The sequence below is a fragment of the Thermobia domestica genome, chromosome 13 (genome assembly GCF_964235325.1).
Source record: "Thermobia domestica chromosome 13, izTheDome1.hap1.1, whole genome shotgun sequence".
NCBI lineage: Eukaryota > Metazoa > Arthropoda > Insecta > Zygentoma > Lepismatidae > Thermobia > Thermobia domestica.
This window is the reverse complement of record NC_137466.1, coordinates 63465300-63486642: the sequence shown is the minus strand read 5'-3', so window position 1 is coordinate 63486642 and position 21343 is coordinate 63465300. Positions and strand designations below refer to the sequence as shown.

The following is a 21343-nucleotide window of genomic DNA, read 5'->3' as shown; positions in this document are numbered from 1 at the left end:
TAAAGACTTTCATTTTTTTAACAAGATGGCGCATTGCCATGTTCCTATCCCATACATTTATTGTACATATTGGTCGTAGGGAGAATTGGCGTATACTGGTTTGAGGGCATGGGCTACCACTGACCTTGTATAATAATAATAATATACAAAATATGCATAACAATGAACAAAAAGTGGTTGGTGTGTTTTGTTTGAACTTTTGCTTTGAGACCATTAATATTTTTCATCATAAATGAAGTTCCATCATACATTTCCGTAGTTAACTTCTCGTGGATTGCATTCGCAAAATGTTAAGTTTTACTACTGTCACTTCCCTCAAGAGTCGCCTCTGTTACTGACGCTGGTTGTCATTCCGTACCAGTCTTCGTATATTCTAAGTATAGCAACGTAACGCAAAAATGCAGACAGTCATTATAATTGTTATGCCCATTATCGCTACATAAATCGCAAAGTTTGAGTTGTGTTAACGCAAACGGTTAAGGAATGTGCCCGGTTATCGCATATAATATTTTTTATCAATATGCATCACGAAATATGTATAGTGATTTTGCTATTTGGTGTTAAATCCATTGGTGTCAGTGTATTGATTTTAGCCTTACAAAAAACTTTCTGTAACCAATTTACTTTGTAACAAAAATAAAAATTGATAATTTTATTCGTAGCATTTCATTTTCCCGCTAGATATTACTCACAATGCTCACCAGAGAAATACAAGTTAACACATTCTACAATCTACAATAGTGTCTACGGCCTCATTTTGTAACAGTTGACGCAACATCAACGGATTCAACTCAATGCAAATAACACAATAAGTAATTATAACTACAATAACAAGAATCGCAAAGTAAAACACAAGTCTTGCATTGCGTTGACGCAAAGCGCTATGAAATGATGCCCCGAAATTCTCAATAACCCCAAAATGGCTGCTATATCATTGTTCTTAACTCCGATTTACTCGCTACGCCTACAGAAACCGATCCACAGAGAGGAAACCTGCTTGGTTACCAGCCAAGCTCGCTAGCACAGTTACGGAGTAATCTACTTGGGCGCGCAAGCATATACGTTTCTCTCTGCTGGCAGTAGACAGCGCATCGGTATCCCAGGGGTTGTCATATCCTCAGTGTCTACAAAAGCGAGAGGTATTGCGTTCTAAGCGTTAACGGCTGCCTTAATATATATTGAAGTTTGCGAAAATATAGAGAAACTAGTACCATGAAAAGAAGATAATAAACTGTAAACTTATTATTTTAAATTAATTTATAGATGTTATATTAACTTTCTTTATTAATGCTGCAAGGCTACCGTCGGTAGCCTCGGTTGCCCATAAAATACGCCACTGGTAGAGGGACAGTATCTTGGTTTCTGTGATCTACTGATTTATTTATTCTTTTTGGGTCTTCCCCCACTTTCTGAAGGCTTCGTCAACGAATGATAAAGTAACATTAAACATTTGTAATTATTAGCTTCCTTACTTATTTATTTTTAATTTATGTGCTATAAATAAATCACTTAAATTTGTTATATACTGTTACTTTGCAACAACTAATTCAGAATCATAAACTAGTAAACTAACAAGTTCCTGTGACTTACAAGTTTGGCTAAAATCCTTTCTTTCTTAATGTAACTTTGAAATTAATTTAATTTTTTTAGCATACATCACAGTTCGAAGAGATTCAGCAAAATTAGCTTTTTTTTTTTTTTTTTTTTTTTCTCAATGAAACAAGCAAATTGTTTTCTCGAAACTGTACCACGACTATATTTTAACTAAGCGTACGTACATTCACTGAGTATATTGATGAAACTATCAGCTTTCTATATCAATCGTTCAAATATTTTTTGAAGCTTTTTTCCCAATTTAACAGGGACACTTGTATCCAATATATTATTAAAATCAGAACTTGAAAAATGTTCTTCTGACTTAGGTGCCAGTTCTGAAAACCAGATGCCATAATAACACAAATCCAATTTGACACATAGGTATGTTTTGGCCCTAAATTATAGTTACTGGTAAATGAAATGAAATTTTTCAGTTTAACGTCGCACAATTATGCCCTTTAGGCTAAGGAAGAAGGATGATTAAGGCAAGTAAATAATGATGGAATTGGTGGAATGACAATGAGGAAGGAAACTGGAGTAGCCCGAGAAAACCCACGAACTTACTCGGCCGGGGATCGAACCACGGACCCCAAGCACCAGAGGTATGCGCTCTACCACTGAGCCACCATGCCTCCTATAGTTACTGGTACAAAAGTCCAAGCTTACGTTAGTGAACACGCTAATTTCTCAAAAATAATGAAGCAGTGTATTTTATGCTCATAAACATGTCTGGAGTTCGAGCACTGAAACACCAACTGTTCACTTTTCTGGATTGCTCAAAATCTTTTAACGGTGGTCCATTCATGTTAAAGTTCAACATAAATTACAAACTTTGAACTTTACAAAGAAATTATATAATTTGTTTTTAATCCATCCAAGCACGTCAGAAATAATAATAATAAATAATAATTTATAAATCTAGGCTCCAAGCTCATATTTCTAGTCAACATGGCGACTTGGATATTTCGAGTTCTCGTCATAATACTGAGTCTATAACTAGAACTTAGAAATCATAACAATCTTTAAAAGATATTAAAAGCTTACACTCAGGCCTGTTCTATTCTGAATTCCTTATATGGTAATCTGTAGCGGAACTAATGTTAGTATACTTCGAAGCAATAATAAAATTATTATTTTTGGTTCTACATCCATAGCATTTAATCTATTCTTTGTATAAAAATCCAACATAAAAAAAATCTTACCTTCTTCAGTATAATATCGATGTATCCTGCAATTAGCTGCAATATTTGCTCTGCTTCAGTTGTCTGTACAGAATAATACTGATCAGAATAATCTCCAAAGTCGAGCGTAAATGTGTTCGGAGATGCTCCCCATCTTCTAACTGTTGTAAGGGGCCAAGTTTTAAGGATTTCTTTAGTCTTTTCATCCAACCGTAATACTGAATCTTTTGTAACACCAAGAAGTCGTGGAACAAGCTTATTCTTCCCTTTCATTTTTTCCTGAAAAGAAAAAGTTAGTAAATAAATAACTACATTAAACTAAAATATCATTAAAATAATACTCATAGAAAAGCTTTAGAATTCAAATATCCTTGAGCTGATGGTGTAATTAGAAACCGAATATCTCCTACATTAAGTATTTTTTGACACAAACACGCTTATTAACTTCACTAATTATGGCTACTAGTTTTGATGTTCTATGTGATACCAATATCTCTAACAAACATCAAATACTATGAATACAAGAAATCTTTTCATTAATGACAGAAGCCATTGTTCACATACACATAAACCCAAAATCCATACTTTAACTGAATGTATTAAATTAAGTGTCCCTTAAAATTTTAGTCTTTTGTTTCCGGTATGAATAATATCTTCCCGCCAGTACACTACGAAAAGAAAGAAAGAAAAAATGTAAACATGGATCCCTTATTCCAATGTCGCAACAATAGTTGGAATCAAGAATCAAACCACATACTTTCCTACTGTGAAGCGAATAGATGCTCTAGATAATTTTGTTTTAATATGTGAATTGAGTATATTTTTTTATCTTGACATGATTAACCTATATTAAATGAAAATGAAGAGGAATTGTACACGAAAATTTTACGTTTATTTTGATGGGTGGATTACTATCACAAACATTGTTAAAAACTCAGCCATTTAGTTACATTGACAAATACGAAATGAATATAATATCGAATACTGTTACCTTTACAAGGAAGAAAGTAACTCCATAGGTTTTCAACGATCTTGCTGTTTTAGTGTATAAAACTTTCGATTCTAATTCACTAAGTCCTGCGTGTTTCCTATGTTCTGCAAAAACTTTTTTCTCAATTCCTTTCACTTTGACGTAAGACTGAGGTAGAAACTCTTTCAAACTAGAAAGAAAATAAAAGGTACAACATAATACACGTATAAAGTACAGCAAAAACTTTTTTCTCAATTCCTTTCACTTTGACGTAAGACTGAGGTAGAAACTCTTTCAAACTAGAAAGAAAATAAAAGGTACAACATAATACACGTATAAAGTACAAAAATACAAGTATTTGAAATCAGTGTTTCTTCCAGACCCGTTTTTTGGGGGTCACTGCTCCCCCGGAGCTATGAGAATGCCCCTCCGGAAGAGACCAAAAGAATACATTTATATTATAATAATTAACAGAACTAGTACTAGCAGTAGTACTAGCAGTGCCCCCCCCCCCCCCCACCGGAACATCGTTTCTGAAAGAAACACTGAAATAGGAGGTAACGTAAGTTAACTTTACTTCAACAGAGACAATTAAAATGAATAACTTAGTCACACTAGATAGTAACGAAACTTCAGATCAGATGTTTCACTGAATATTCATTGAGAGTGCAATGCAATATTCTACAGAAGTTCAGCCAGTTGGCATTGTCAAGTAATAAGATATAACATTAGTATGTTCATTACAATTTCACTATCATAATTCACATTTATTGACTTTTAATTTAATTTTGGTACCTTATTTTCCAATTTATTGAATAAATATTAAAAAGAAGAAGAAGAAATATACAAAATATTCTACTGAGTTTTGATTTCTTTTACAGGAATCAGCAATTCTGAAGATAAACGCAGTGTTAATTTCGAAACTGCATTTAATAAGCATTCCCTAAATAAACACTTATGAAATATGATTACTCTTTAAATATTCGACCGTTTTATAAGTACGGTGTCTTCACAACGCTACGAAGCACAATTTTTTAACTATCGTTTTTATTAACTATATTTAAAAAAAAAACAATTTTTTAAGATCATTCTCTTGCGTTGTTTTAGTCCTGAGTAAACAATAACATTATTTCACTCTTACATTAACGTTTTACTTGAAAGTTCCCTATAACATCTAACCCTTGATCACTACTTCTGTAGCTGGAATATAAAAATTATATTAGTAAAAATTGTTCTCTCCAACCGAATTTGAAACAAATGAGCACAAAGTAATCATAATATATTGGTTATGAATGTAAGTTTCTCCTTAGAAAATAGAATAAGATTCAATATCCAGTACAATGTGTAGTATGTGAAACATATAGCTTCAGTATCTACCTGACAAATGATATTTACCTTATACAGAGCCAAATATCTTACTGATACAGCCTATGATTGGCTATCAGATGATATACGTTCAACTGGGTAACGCGTGATAAGCGCCATCAAGACCCACCTTATTCTTCTACGTTTCTCGGGAAAATTCGATCTTCCTAATGCTATCTCCGAAAATTATATGATCCTACTGGGAATAAGTCGCAAGACACTACAATCGGCTACACACTACAATATATAATAAAATGATTTCCATTAGTTATTCAACCAATGATGGCAATACGATATATTGTAGTGTGTAGTCGATTAGTGGTCTCGGGACTCATTCCCAGTACGATTATGTCATTTTCGAGGGTGACATTAGGAAGATGGAACTTTCCGTAGAAATGTGAAAGAATACAGTGGGACTCCATGGCGCTTATCATGCGTTACCCAGTTGAACGTACATCATGTGATAGCCCTTCGTCATAATCGTAGTATCAGTAAGAAATTTAGTTCTGTAAAAGACAAATATCATTTGTCAATTGGATACTGAAGTTATATGTGTTTCACATACTACACATTGTACTGGATATTGAATCTTATTCTATTTTTTTTTTTCCAAAGAAACTCACATTCCATAGTCAATATATTATAATCAGTTTGTGCTTATTCGTTTCAAAATTCAGTTGGAGAGATTTTCATAGTAATATAATTTTTATATTCCAGCTTTAGCTACCGTAAAATATGTTACTTTCTTTTTTTTTTAGAACAACAAAATGAACAATAAAAATAAATAAAGCCAAAATCGAACCCATAAAAATGGCGCTTGCATATAATATTCCAAATAACACGAAACTTACTCTAAGAATCCTGGTTTGTGCTTATTTTCATTATAGTCTCCGAATTGAATTTGGCACTGAATTCCAGCAAATTCACAGGCTTTCTCTTGAGTTACTGGATGTGTTCCATCTAAAATAGCATCTCGTGCTTGAACATAGAGAAGATTTAACTGCACCGGGTCTCGAGAGTCGATGTTTTGATCGGAGAAAAAGAACTTTCTTCTGAGAAGAACTGTTTCACTTTCGTCGATGCCCTGCTCACGTAGTGTTTTCGATGGATCGACCCAATTAACTAGAAATAGATTTTTTTTTTTAATATTATTACAACGATAATAAACATAATATTGCAAGTATTTGAGAATTCACATACAAACTGTTCTGAATATTTTGCAGGAAAAAGAACAAATTCATTAACATGCAATACAGCATTTTCACTACTCCGTTTATGCTACTACCAAATTTATTAGCATATATTACGCCCTTCACACTTCCATTTCTTAGATTAAATTGTTACTAGCATTCTTCTTGCATATATTATATAATACACTAGCAGCGTTCACCCCGCTTCGCTGCGGTCACCCCGGAACGCAATAAACTTTGTTACTTAGATAATTTTTACTTTTTCGCTTTCAAGTGATTTATAGCGCCTGTTAGTTATGTTAACCCGCCGAGTCACAGGGTCATGCGGGTTGCATATAAATACGTTTATTTTTATACCTATGATGAACTAATAACAAAGGATTTCTACGTATGGACACCTGAATGGTCAATTATCTCAAGACACTGGTAATTGAAAATTAAAGTGATATGATAAAAACCATCTAGGGTCCACATCCTAACAACCCCCCAAAAATGAAAGAAATCGGTTCAGCCGTATTAGCGTGATGAGCGGACAAAGGATTTTTTGTACGTATTTACACCTGATTGGTCAATTATCTCAAGACACTGGTAATTGAAAATTAAAGTGATATGATAAAAACCATCTAGGGTCCAAATCCTAACAACCCCCCAAAAATGAAAGAAATCGGTTCAGCCGTATTAGCGTGATGAGCGGACAAAGGATTTTGTGCGTTCTCTTTTATATATATAGATTATTATATTATGATTTTTAATTTCTCATCAAGTTTTGTGCGGTCAGTAGTCTTTATTGTGACGAGGATAAATAGCCACCATCCTCATTGTTCCTCCAATCAATCAGTTTTTTTTTTTTGTACCTTTATATTAACACTTAAGAGAAAAGTAAATTTGTGGTACAGTATTATATCTATACACTTAAACATTATTTTTACTCTTAACTTGTAAGTATGGAACAAAAGTGCTACGCAATCTCCACAGAACTGTAAAATATAAAATTAATTCTTCATCTCGTTTAATACTTCCACATTTCTATGAATTCTTTATTGAATCAGGTAAGTGAATTCACTGAATATTAAGATACCTGAGTCCTATCACTTATGAGAACTATGAACAAAACTATCCTGTATCACGGATTTTACATTTATGTTTAAAGTACGTTACCCATAATAAAATACGTCAATAATTTTGAAATGGAAGATGAACCGATTATCCGTAACTTAATTACACTTATTATTATTATTATTATTATTATTATTATTAATATTATTATTATTATTATTAATATTATTATTATAACAGAGAAACAATATTTTACACCGTGATCGTACAATCAAAATGTTCGTCTACGCTTGAAACAAGTTTTTTTTTTTTTTTTCTTAGTGATAAGGTTGCATACGAATCATCACATTTTCATAAGCGGAAGAAACAACCGATTTTATATCACGCCAAATCCTCTATAGGTGGGAATTCAATGATATACACTGTCGTGTATATATATACAGGGTGTTTCAAAACAACGCCGATAACGTTTGGTAAGTAATTCTCCACAGCAAAATAAGACAAAAAGTATAGACCAACCTGGGTGCACAAATGCTTCCTTTCGGAGTTACAGGCTGCCGAAAACAAACAAACAAACACACAAACACAAACACACACAAAAAAAAAAAAAAAAAAAAAAAAAAAAACTTTAAAGGACCATAACTCCAAAACTATGGAACCTACCGTAGTTGGGTCAAAACTTCACTTGGGAACTATTATGTGAGCTATCCAAAAATACATGTTCAGAATCCTGCGGTTACACACGCAACAATTTTTTATAAAATGAGTTTTGCTACATGCATATAATTTGAAGTACTCACCAGCTACATCTATAAAAATTGTTGCGCAAGTACCGCAAGAATCTGAAACTTGGATGACACATACTAGTTCCTTAGTGAAGTCTTGAACCGACTACGGTAGGTCCCATAGTTTTGGAGCTATGGACCTTTAAATTTCACTCTTTTTTTTTTTTTTTTTTTTTTTTTTTCATTTCAGCAGTATATAACTCCGAAAGGAAGCATTTCTGCACGCAGGTTGGTCTATACTTTTTTGTCTTATCTTGGTGTCAAGAATCACCTCTCAAACCTTGCCGGTGTTGTTTTGAAACACCCTGTATCAAAACAACACCGGCACGGTCTGAGAGGTGATTCTTGACAAAAATATGCTTTTGGACAAACGGTAGCAATACTGGCAGATATTGCTAGACCTAGATGTTTATTAATTGCTCTTTTTCTTTATGTTGTTTTATTGTTCTACTTTTAAGCTTAATGCTCAGTGCTTATTTTTTACGATAAATGTACATAGCCCTTCTAACAAATCACTGGTTTTATAGTCAACGGTAAGCCATTGGTTTGGTAGCTGCGTGAATTTTGTATAGCAATTATTTGTATCCGCATAATAAATGAATTCTCAAATCCAGCTCAAATTTTTAGGGAGACACTTACATTCGAGTAAATATGGTACATAATCTTCCTTATTAAAAGTTTCAGTCTTGACTACTACTTTCGATTATTAAAACATCATGTTTTACACGTTATTTTAAAATTTTTCTAAAAGTAGGAAAAGTTTACTTGCTAAATTCTCGCAAGTGAGCTTCACTAGAAAACAAAATAGCTAGGAATGAAGAATGAGTAAGTACAAACCTTCGTCATCCGTTTTTAATTTCTTCCGCAACTGTTCCATTTTTGCATCTCTTTCCTTTTCTTCCTTTTTTCTCTTGAGCGTAAGGGTACCAAAATTTGGCTTGTTTTCTACTTCCTCCTCAGGATTTTCACGAACTAAACTATATTCATCGTGGTTGGTAATACCTACAGAAGAAAACAAGAAATCCAATGGTATAATCTTTTTGTATTCGCCACCTCAAATTCTTCAACAAACTGGACGTAAGTTAATACAAAGAAAATAAGCATAAGAACTTCCTAATTGTTAAAATTAGACATTCCAAAGGAATTTTAAGAGCGGAGAGGTGAATAATAGATTCTTCGATTCTTTTCATTCTTCGATTCTTTTCGTTCTCTGCGCCACATACAATGTAGCAGCTTTGCCGAAACTGTAATCCATGGACCATAAGTAGTTCTCGAGGTATGCCCTAGTGGACCTCATTAGATTGAACGTACGTCCAAACATGACAGAAAAATAAAATTACACTATACTTGAAATTCTCAAACAGGTATGGATTAGATAGATACATTATATAAGTTAATAAGGTAAGGATTATATAAATTATAATACCTTATTCAGACTACTATCATAACATACTCTTGATAGTCTTTAATTATTATAGGAAAAACTGACATCTATTTTCTTCAATTTGTTAAAATTCAGGAAATTATATTTAATACAATTTTGTAAATATATGCTGACATACTGGTATATGCTCAAAATATGAAAAAAAAAAAAAAAAAAATGCTTTTGAAGGAAACAAGAGTAGGGTGGTCTGTAGAGTACAACATTATGACTAATAAACGTGGTCTCCACTTGCAAAAGTTTGAGAAATGTTGCAATATTTAATAAATAATATTAATAAACTGTTAGCAACGGATTTATTTACTAGAAACGTTCGAAGGTGTGATTCTTTGAAAGATTTTATTTTCAAATAAATGTAATTTTCTTTTCAAGATATCAGTATTTAGTACTAAATTCTCAAGAGATTTAATACTCAAGATTTAACTAATTTTCAATAAATTAATATGATTTTCTTAAAACAAAGAAGTTATACTTTAACTACCCGATCTATTCAAAAGATACTGTCCAAAGAATCTTTATCTTCGGAATACCATTTCTAAAAGTAGCCGCATCGTAAAGCATACAATGTATTAGCATAAGTGTATTAGTTGTAAGTTACAACCTGTAAATTTAAAGATTTAAAACATTCCAGAGGTATATGATATGAAACAATACTATCCATACCTTCTTTTTCAGCTTCTGATTAAATATTGTAATCATGGGCGCCCGCAGGATATTTTCGGGAGGGGGGGGGTGTGTCAAGACACACACACACACACACAATTGCTAGAATGGAACCCAACAAAACAAACCTTCATTGCTGTCAGCACCACGTCAGCAAAAAGAAACAAAGAGCGAAATTATCTTTTCAACTCAACTGACGAATACCACCATTCAAAATACTTAGCATTGAATGCAGCATCAGGCTGAATATAGTTATTACTGAAAAAATATGAAACATCTCATGGGGGAGAGAAGTAGATTAAAATCTTGGGGATGGGTTTGACTAAATTTTGTTACTCTTAATCATTTAGTGAATGTTGATTTTAAAAGTATACTATTGTCACCAGAAGAGCCTATAAATGTTAACCTTTTTCGAAAATCCAGGGAGGGGCAATTGCCCCCTCTTGCCTCCCTCTGTGGGCGCCAATGATTGTAATATCAACTTTTAATCAACCTCAATAATATCTAATCGTGAGCTGAAAAAGACGGATAACATTACTTCAGTATACACTGATAATTCTCCTAGAAATTAAAGATTATTGACTCACCAATTTTTGTGCATATGACTACCATAAGATTTGCCACAGGCTGACTATCATCCACTAATAGCGTTTTCAGTGTACCATCCAGCATTCTCACTCGTAGCGTTCTCAATTTCTTTCTGTATTCTAACAAATCCTGTAAAAAGATATACATACGCTTAAGTGAACATTCTGCCTTCTTAAGCAAAAGCATTATTTCTAAACATAATATTTCACTTAGAAATAATGTCAGAACTTAATGCAAACATAAACAGTTCGTAGTTTCGTTCTAATTTTATGACTTCTACGGTATATACTCATTGATTCTGAAAATACACATTGATTCTAACTTAGTTTAAAAATTGTCCATTGATTTTTATTAATTGTTTAAATATTTATTTCAGAAATTCGTGTATGCTCTTCAAGTTCCAGAATGAGACATTTCACTAAGTCTTTGAATAACTCTTGAATAACTCTTAGCCGTTTCCATGTGTGAATGATATTTAATCTTTAAGTTATTTTTATGATTTTTAGATGAATTCTTCAAATTAATCCCCTTTAGAAATTCTTTAAAGGCAAAATCTCATCGTCGAAAAAAAAAAAAAACGCGATAAAAGTAGAAAACAATAAAATATTCAAGATTCTTTACATTTTAAGAAACACATAATATACGAGTACAGAAGTATGTAAGATGAATATTATTACTTACGCCATTCCTAAGAATGTAATATTCTAAATTTCTTCCTGGTTCTAGCCATACTCCCTTCTTCTCATCTTCATCTGCTAAGAATAATCCATAGTCTTTAGCTATTAAAAAGAATGGAAAAATATCATTAGCATTACATTACTATTCACTATTAAAATACATGTCATACTTCACTAGATTTCAATGAATTTTAAAGTTAAAATTAGTTAATTCTCTGAAACTGATTTTAAAAAGAAAACTTGCCGTGATTTCATTATTAGCTCCCGAAGTAAGCACATACGGGAGCTTGTGTGTATGTAACAGGGTGGAAAAAAAAATCATGATTTTTTTTAAAAAAATCATTTTTGATGATTTTTTTGATTTAAATCAAATCTTTCTCCTCGAATAATACAAGTCGCGAACTGAAGAAAAAGCATTACGAATTAGTATTAAATTCCGATTATGCGATTTAAGTGTAAGTATAAGTGTTGAATTTTGAATTAATTCCCAATCGTTAACCTATTTCAATCCCAAACAATGTTTCTTAACTATTTTAAATTATGGCTTTTTTTTTTTTTTTGGTAAATTATAGACTTTCAGTCAAGCACCATCCCTATTTATCCTAGGATCATGGTTCATATCTCATTCTCTTCAGAATAGAACAGTCTTTAAAACGGTAACATTCACATTTCCCTATCATGTCCCTGAAGCGGAAAATTTTGAGAGAAGTCGGGATTTTTTCTGATATTTTTTCAAATTTTGATCCCCTCTGGACTCCCCTGTGTTAACGTACAGATCTCAGATTCAACTGGGAAATACTAAGGGTGTACTAAATGTGTGTACAAAATTTCTAGCTTCTATCTTGAATAGTTAGGGCGGGAAAAATATTTAACAATGAGCTAAAAACATCCTCACAATACCCCAGATGACCCGGATGTAATATAAAAATTTCCTCAGACATCCCTATTTATCCTAGAATCATGATTTGTACATTATTCTCTTCACTTCAGAATGAAACAGAGTTTCAAACGGTACCATTCGAATGTAGGCTACCTGAGGCTGGAAAATCACGAAGAAATGGATTTTCTGTAAAGAAATATCCTTTTTTTTTTTACCACTATGTACCGTCTCTGTTTAAAGGCAAAAATCTGAAACAAATCTGAAAAATACTAAGGGGTGCAGTAAATGAGTGTCCAAAATTTCAAACTTCTAGATGTAATAGTAAGCCCGAGAAAAATAATATTCCCAAATATCCCAGATTCCCGTATAAAACAGGATCTCAGGTAACAGTTTCCTGAGACATCCCTATTTCATGTCATTTCATCCCCATTTCATGGTACCATTCATGTCTCCATCTTAGGCTGGAAAATTGCGAAGAAAGCTATTTTTGTTTAAAAAATATCCATTTTTTATACATTTTTGCCCCTCTGGACTCCCCTACTTTCACGCAGAGATCTGAAATCATCTGAAAAATACTAAGGGTGCACTGAACGAGTGTGCAGAATTTCAGTCTTCTGAATGCAAAATGTAGGCCCGCCAAAAAATAATAAAAATAGGCACAACAAAAAATATCTTTTTTAAATTTATGACGTCATCACATCCTATGTCTCGACGCAGAGAGGCGTGAAAGCATATGTAACGTGCTCTAGAATGCCTTCAGTTCCGAAAAAACGAAGTAAAAAGCTTTATTGGTACTTTTTTAATCGAATACTGAATATGTTATCCTATCACCTAAAAATAGGTGATATACCGTAATTTAAAAGGATAAGCGTTAAGGAAAAAGTACAGCAACGCTTATCAAAGTGACACATTTTTTTCCACAAAAGTTACTGATATTTGGCAGGGGCATATTTTTAAGGAAATTGTAACTAGCTTGCGGTACGAAATACATAAATTTTGCCTAAAGTTATAAAATCTAAAGAAAATTCGGAGAGGGAATAGGACACTTCCAAATACGCCCTATTATCTGGGAACAAATATATAGACGCGCACACAAAAGAATCTTCGTCTTAAATGTCCATGGTGATTTCCCCGTTGGAATAATTAACGATTTACAATATAAACCCTATGTTACGAAGAGAAGAAAACAGGATTGCCCTGTCACCCGTTCAAAACGGGATTTTCCCTAATCATCCTCTGCATGACACTTGTTTTCATACTATGCTGTACATATCGTACATTTTGAGTCTCATTGTATTATGATTATCATCTTCCAGAATCGAAATAACAGAACAGAAACGGAACTTTACTTATTTTCACTTTAAATTATTTCGGAATTTGATTTAAATCAACGATTTTTATTTAAAAAATCAAGTGATTTAAATCTTGATTTAAATCGTGATTTAAATCAGACTGATTTAAATCAATCCACCCTGGTATGTAATACTTTATTTCTCCGTAACTACTGACCGGATCTGAACCAAATTTACTGATCAAGTAGCTCACGGCCAAAGGAGTAAAAACTACTATTTTTGGTAGCCAGGCTCGGACAAAGAGGCTTGGCTAGGATCAAGTCGCTTTGTATGTAGTGCTTTATTTTTCGGTAAATACTGGTCGGATCTGAATCAAATTTGGTGTCCAAACAGGTCACTACTAAAGGAATAAAAATTGATATATTTGGAGGCTGGGATCGGTTCGACTCGACTTGCTTTACATATTGTTTTTTTATTTCTCGGTACCTACTGGCCGGATTTAAACGAAATTCGGTGTGCAATTAGACCACTGTTCAAAGAATCGCTATATTTGATAGCCGGGTTTGGCCAGAGATAGACTCGGCTCGGGTCAACCCGCCTTGTGTGTGGAACTTTATTTCTTGGTAATTGGTGGCCAGATCTCAACGAAATTCGATGGGCAAGTAGCCACTCGTTTAGGGAATAACGACTGTTACATTCGACGGCTCTCGACTCACTTTGTATGTGGTACTTTATTTCTCGGTAACTACTGGCCGGATCTGAACCAAATTTGATGGGCAAATAGCCCATGACATAGGGAATAAAAATTGCTATATTTTGTGACCAGGTCGGCTCGCCTTGAATGTGGTACTTCATTTCTCGGTAATTATTGGCCGGGTCTGGACGAAATTCGCAAAGGATAAGAGCAAATCGGTGGACATAGCGACTTTTTTGTTTTCTAGTTTCAATAAATTATTTGTAGAACTAATATATTAACGTTTAATGACACAAATATTTTAGTAAAATGTCTGTGTTAACAATAACTGTTCTCAAAATGTAGAAGATTTCGTAGAAAAAAAAAATATCATTTAAAATTTACGAATAAAACTTCATTATAACTATATACAACATTTATTAAGGGTGTTAAAATTCGAGAGGGAGAAAGTTTAAAACACTACTCACAAGTTTCTTATTTCAAACATTTTGATATGACATAACAGTAAAGAAAGAGCGAATTCTGTTGAGTAATGAAGTTTTACTACCACCATACACAAAATAACCGTTTATGACTTTTGTAAACTGAAAACTGAATTGAAATTAGGTTCTAACACAGTATCTGAAGCACAAAAGAGGAAGTCCCCCCCCCCAAAAAAAAGGAATGTACGCGAAATTTTATAAGAAAACAAAAAATGCTTTGCATCTGTTTCTTAGTTTATGGTATTCTTTTCCTTGCTTACAAGTTTAAATTTAGGCAACCAGTAAAACATATATTGAGATGAACAACTTCTAGGCACTTGATAAAAGATTAGGCAACCAACCCAACCCCAGTTCGAAAAAAAATCAGAAGTCAGTCAGTCCCGGATTGATCATAGGACTCACAAGTAGTGAATGTTGAAAACGCAATTTCTTAGTTGTCGAATCCACTATGTGGAAATAAAGTTTTTATTTTTTAAAAAAGTTGGTGTTTCGTACGAAAAATATTAACATCTCAAGAATTTTCTATACCATTTCAATTGCAAAAGATACCTCAACTACTAAACCCATAAAATAATTGATCGACGAAATAGAAAGTAGAATATAATTCTATTCATTGGTGCTCTTTTTACATAGTTGATGTACTAAACTACAATTATAGACAGATCATATTATGTTATCCAACTTTTTATCTGCATCATATTTTCATATGTTTGTATAGAAATGTGGAATGTACCTCGCTCGGTAAAAGCGCTGATAAATATTTATGTATATTTACATTTTTCTTATTATATTTGTCACAAACAACAGGTTTTTACTAAAGTAATTGCTGATATATCCCTAGTTTTAAATATCATATAAAACGATCATTATGATATATAAACTTGTTCCTTGTTTTAACGGACTAAAAGAGGCCAATAGGCCGATTGTTTTTACGTTCCCACACTAACTCTGCAATGGTTAGTGCCAACAATTAAATTACGAAAGAAAGATGAATAATACATTACAGTATTTTATAATCAAGCAAATATCCAATCTGACAGTGTAAAATACCTGCACACCGAAAATATATACTGTAATACGGTAAATTCAACATCTTTAGTTTAATTTCAGGACTTTCAAACTGAACCGGCTGCTTCAAATTTTATAAGTTTATTTCGAAATCGAGATCCGTAGAAGCCAGGAATGAGGGAATATATTTTAAATGCGTTTTATTATACTATTTATGTATATGTATTGGAAATTAAAACATCAGAATTTAGGAGAAGCCTTACTTTCTAAAGTTTTACACTCTGTGAAATAAGATGGTTATTTCATTGTCAGGAGATTATTTAACTCGCCACAACCACAATAAATAAATAAATAAATAAATAAATAAATAAATAGATAAATAAATAAATCTACAAATAAACTCTGGGGGTAAAAAAATAACGTATTTAAGGATTTTAAGGTTAAGAATATATGACAGAATTAGTCGATAGTGCATTCTATGTGAGAATGCTTTTGAGAGAAAGTATCGAGCAACATTATTTCCCTAGATATAATGCTCTTCCGAAGAAGTAACTGAATATTAAGTAGTAAGAATAATAATTACCACGTAGGAGTCCCTGTTTAATTCCTCACTAAAGCCAAATCAAATAATGACTGAGGGATAAAGAACATGAGCATGCGTTTCAAACTAACTGTGTAATTTTGACAACTTTAAGAATATTATATGTCAATAAAAAGTATGTAACATATTATATCGCAATCAGTTGTATTTACTGAACATATAAACTCATATAGGGTATTTGGGGGCAAAGATCCGCGGAGGGCAAAGATCCGCAGGGCGTTTGCAGGTTAGTTTAGAATTGAACTGGCACCACTGCTTTTCAGATCACGAGTTATCATCAAGGAGAGGTGACATACGAAGTCTTGTTGCTTTACAACTAAAACCTTTAAAGCTATGAGGTAAGTTACGTTTTCGCATAGTTTGATGTAATTTAGAATAAACAATGCACTTCTTTGACGCCGGTGTTATTATAGATTTATGTATTATTATGTTTCTTTTGATATACCTAAAGATTTATTATTTTTTTAATGGAGGCAGTTCATCGAGCTCTATTGTTGTTTGGCGGGAATTAGCAGAGTTTTCCACAATGGCAAAATGGGGTAAAAATCCGCGGAGAGAGTGGGGTAAAAATCCGCTGCGGACCTTTACCCCGTTCGAACGTTTTTTAAATAAAAAGTTATATATTCTTCGAAAAATCTACCTTACTACCTATATACATAGGCCATATCGATACATATGTCGGTGACTATGCTGTGCAAGTGCTGTGTAAAAGAAGACTAATATTCGAGGCTACAGACTAACGGACTAAGTTAAATCAATACCAAATTTGGCTTGTGGTTGGGGATTCATATTGAATTACTAAATAATTTCTTCTGTTCAAAAATTAATTCTGTCTTAGGCATACTTTATAATTGCATATAGGCTATATCACACTTTATATACTTCATTAAGTGGGTGTCTATTAAGAGAGCGACACTCAAAACACCGATATAGCGAAAATCTTATTTCTAAGGAAGTCTAACCTAACATGACGTTAGCTGAATTTTGGAAGTGTCAATGTTTTAAATTTTGGTAGTTTCCTGTGTTTTGAATATCGATGTATTGAATACAACCTCTATTATGTTTTTAAAATTTTCCTGTTTGTTCCTTTGTCGAATCGTGTGAAACTAAAAGGAAATTTAGACCTTTTATGTTGATACCTTCTGAATTAATTATAGTACTGAACTAAAATAGAGCATAGTGTAGACCTACTTTTCAGCCATAAAATTTTGATCTAACAGTAATATGTAATTAGTGTTGCCAGGAAACGAGACATTTTTCGTCTCCTGTCTCGTCTCGAAAACGAGACGAGACAGTGTTTTCATAAGAAGAGACGACACAGCTTTAAACTCTCGTCTCGACTGGTATCATATATGCTTTAATATTGCCACGAGACGAGACTTTTTCGTGTCTCGTCTCATCTTGATCAAAAACGAGAAGAGACGGGCCAATTATTTTTGAGACGAGACACGAGACGATACAGCGTTTTGACGAGACGAGACAGCCTCAAAGTCTCTTCTCGTATCGTCTCTTGGCAACACCGCATGCAATCGTGAGAATACACTGAACTATTGTCAAATGTTTATAATATCTCTGAAAAAGAATATTTTCTAATGCTAGAAATTCTCATACAAATTTCACGTTCTCGTTGCAGGAACTACAAAAGAAAGAGACAAGATTTAAGACCGCTGACCGATGCTCTTCTTCAACAAGCGCAGCAAATGAAAGCAGATGGTATGTCTGTAAGAGAAATCGGCAGAGTTCTGGGATTTGATGAGTCAACAGTTCGTAAAAGATTAAAAGTTGGTAACGGAGTTAAGTCACTTGGACGTTTCAAACGTGTGTTCACCCCAGAGCAAGAAAAGGAAATAGTGCAACATCTTAAAGATTTAGATGCCCGTTTTTATGGACTTACATTGAAGTCTCTACGGTTCCTTGCTTACGAATATGCAGAAAGAAATGGAATCACACATTCCTTCTCAAAGGAATCGAAGTTAGCTGGCAGGGACTGGACAAGGGAGTTTATGAAGAGGAATCATCTCTCTCTGCGGACTCCGAGAAAGACAAGTGTTGCTAGAACAATGGGATTCAACAGGCAACAGATGACTCAGTATTTTCAAAATTTGGTACAAATTCAGGAGAAGTATCACTTCCCGCCAAATCGTATCTATAACATGGACGAAAGTGGTTTCCAAACCGTCCCGAATAAATTACCTAAACATGTTGCTCCAAAAGGTAAACGAGAAGTGTCAAAAAATGTGTCTGCTGACAAAGGAAAAACAGTGACAGTTGCTTGTGCGATGAGTGCTACAGGACATTATGTTCCACCTTTTTTCATATTTTCACGAAAAAGGAACAATCCACTTCTTCTGAAAGATGGGCCAATCGGTTCTGCAATGGCTGTGACCGACTCTGGTTACATGAATGTGGAGACATTTTTAGTTTATCTAGATCATTTCAAAAAACACACTCAACCTTCTGCAGAAAGCCCAGTTTTGCTTATTTTAGATAATCATATATCGCATGTTTCACTCCAGGCTATTACTTTGGCCAAGAAAAACAACATACACATGGTTAGTATTCCTCCTCATAGCAGTCACCGAACCCAACCTTTGGACCGTGCTTTCTTTAGACCATTGAAAGCTTATTATGATGATTTGTGCGACAATTGGATCACATCAAATCCTGGTCAAGTATTGACGGAGTATTATGTAGCAGGTATATTTAGTCGAGCGTTCGAGAAGACAGCCACAGTAGAGAAAGCTACTCATGGATTTCGAGTAACGGGAATTCATCCGCTGGATATCAATATTTTCACTGATGAAGACTTTTTACCAGCTTCAGTAACAGAACAAGAAATTGAAATTGACACGGTTGATCTTGAAGATCCTGACCTGCGTGGAATAATCTGTTTTGAAGACAGATCGCTGGAAAACTTTCAACTTCCTCTTTCAGAAACAATGGGTAATGAAGCCACCAACGCAACTATTCCAGGAAATCCTAATCCTGTCTCTTCCAGCTCCTCAGATGGAATACGTTCCACGGCTCCTTTGAAACATCCTACAACTCTGCTTTCCGCTTCTTCTGATGGAAGCATACAAAAGTCTGCCCTGGACAATGCAACATTTGAGGCTTCAACTTCCGATAAGGTGACTGCTCCCGGTAATTCTATCCCTGGACCATCTTCCGTTGATAGAACAAGTAACAGAGCTGCACTGCAACACTTTGAGCCTGGAACTTCTAATTCTGATCAGTCACCCGTGTCTCCCTATGATATTATTCCACTTCCGAAAATAGGCCTAAGTGTTAAAAGAAACCGTACAGGAAGAAGTCTAAAATCGACTCTTCTCACTTCAACACCACACAAGGAACGACTTGAAGAACTACGACAGAGGAAGGTAGATCAAGAGAAAAATGTCTACAAACCAAAACAATCCAAAAAGAGACTCTTTCAAAATACTGGTAATCCGAAAAAGAAAATTGGTGAAGAACTGTCATCATCTGAATCAGAATCTCAATTTTCTCTTCACGAGAGCAGTGACGACTATGAATTTTCACTAACCCTATCCAGTGGTGAATCGGAAATTGAGAACGACAATATTCCAGCTGAGCTTGCAGTCGGTGACTTTGTTGTGGTCAAAGTGTATGGAAAAGCGAAATCATTCCGTTTATACGTGGCTAAAATAATAGAAGTTGACGTTGATGGCTACATAGGTGTCTTCTATAAAAGGGTTTCTCGCACCATGCGATTCAAGGAAACGGTTGAACAATCATTCTTTCATAAAGACGACGTTGTGAGGAAATTGTCCAAACCGATTGAAAGCACTTCAACTCGTTTCAAAGATATGATAGGTTTTAAGACTGATCTGAGTGATTTGTTTCTGTTCTAAAGTTTTTTGTTCAATTTCTAATGTTATTTAAGTATCGAGACCTACTTGTCAATTTAAAATACACGAATAAAACTATTTTATGTATTATGGTAACTATAACACAGTTTAATACAGTAAAAATACCAAAAAGTTTTGTAACAATTTTGTTTTTTCTGTGTGGGGAAACAATCCGCATTATAATTCACTTGCGGATTTTTACCCCATGCAATGGGGCAAAGGTCCGAAATTGCATGGGTCCATAAAATCAAATTCCCACTCAAACACAGTAACTTTGCAGGTTCTAAAATTGATGTTCAATGTAGCTGAATAAATAAAGTATCAATTTGTGGCATTTCGAGTTTCGAAATTAAAGACCATAAATCGAGAAAAGAAAAAACGTGAAAACTGCGGATCTTTGCCCCCACCTACCCTAATGTTAAATGTTTTCTTTGAATAGAAGTGAGAAGTCAGTATGATATGACAAAGAAATACCGAAAAATGTTTTAAAATTTTAATATATACAGGGTGGACAATTTATCTTGATCATTCGCTATAACGGAGAATCTAAAAAAGAGCAAAAAGCGAAACTTTGCACGAAGCAATTATAAGGATGATGACATTTTTGCATGTACTAAACAGATATATACAACAAGCAGTATTACCAACCCAATAGTTATATTTTTCAAATGACACTACGTCAATTATTACATATTTCAAATCAACATGTCGAATGAAAACTTAAAATACTACTTAAAATACTATATTGAATACTATTATTCAATGTTGCAAACTAAGGATGTTATAGTATCACAAAAATCCAAAGTTTGGAAGCCTCTAACGCACATAGAGCACAAAGGAGATGCACAGGATAATGCGCATTGAAAGTACCTTAGCGTTGAATACCATGATCATGGTATGACTTGTTTCGAATGAAAAGGAACGAAGTTACCAGAGCCTGAAATTCTGAACGTTTTTGAAAGGTTTTCTTTCGAAAAAAATGCTTAACTAATTATCTTATCTAGTTAC

At 33.7% G+C, this 21343-nt stretch overlaps 1 protein-coding gene across 5 annotated transcripts in view; it reads right to left on the bottom strand.

Moving 5' to 3' along the window:
* rhea (Talin_middle and talin-RS domain-containing protein rhea) overlaps positions 1-21343 on the bottom strand; it is a 270830-nt gene that overhangs the window by 96469 nt on the left and 153018 nt on the right. For all 5 annotated transcript variants that reach the window (XM_081735810.1, XM_081735806.1, XM_081735808.1 and 2 more), the window contains 6 exons: positions 11517-11614; positions 10835-10964; positions 8981-9145; positions 5964-6234; positions 3769-3937; positions 2799-3056 (listed from right to left, as the gene is read on the bottom strand). In XM_081735810.1, the coding sequence (XP_081591936.1) occupies positions 2799-3056; positions 3769-3937; positions 5964-6234; positions 8981-9145; positions 10835-10964; positions 11517-11614 (1091 nt within the window). The remainder of the gene's footprint in view (positions 1-2798; positions 3057-3768; positions 3938-5963; positions 6235-8980; positions 9146-10834; positions 10965-11516; positions 11615-21343) is intronic.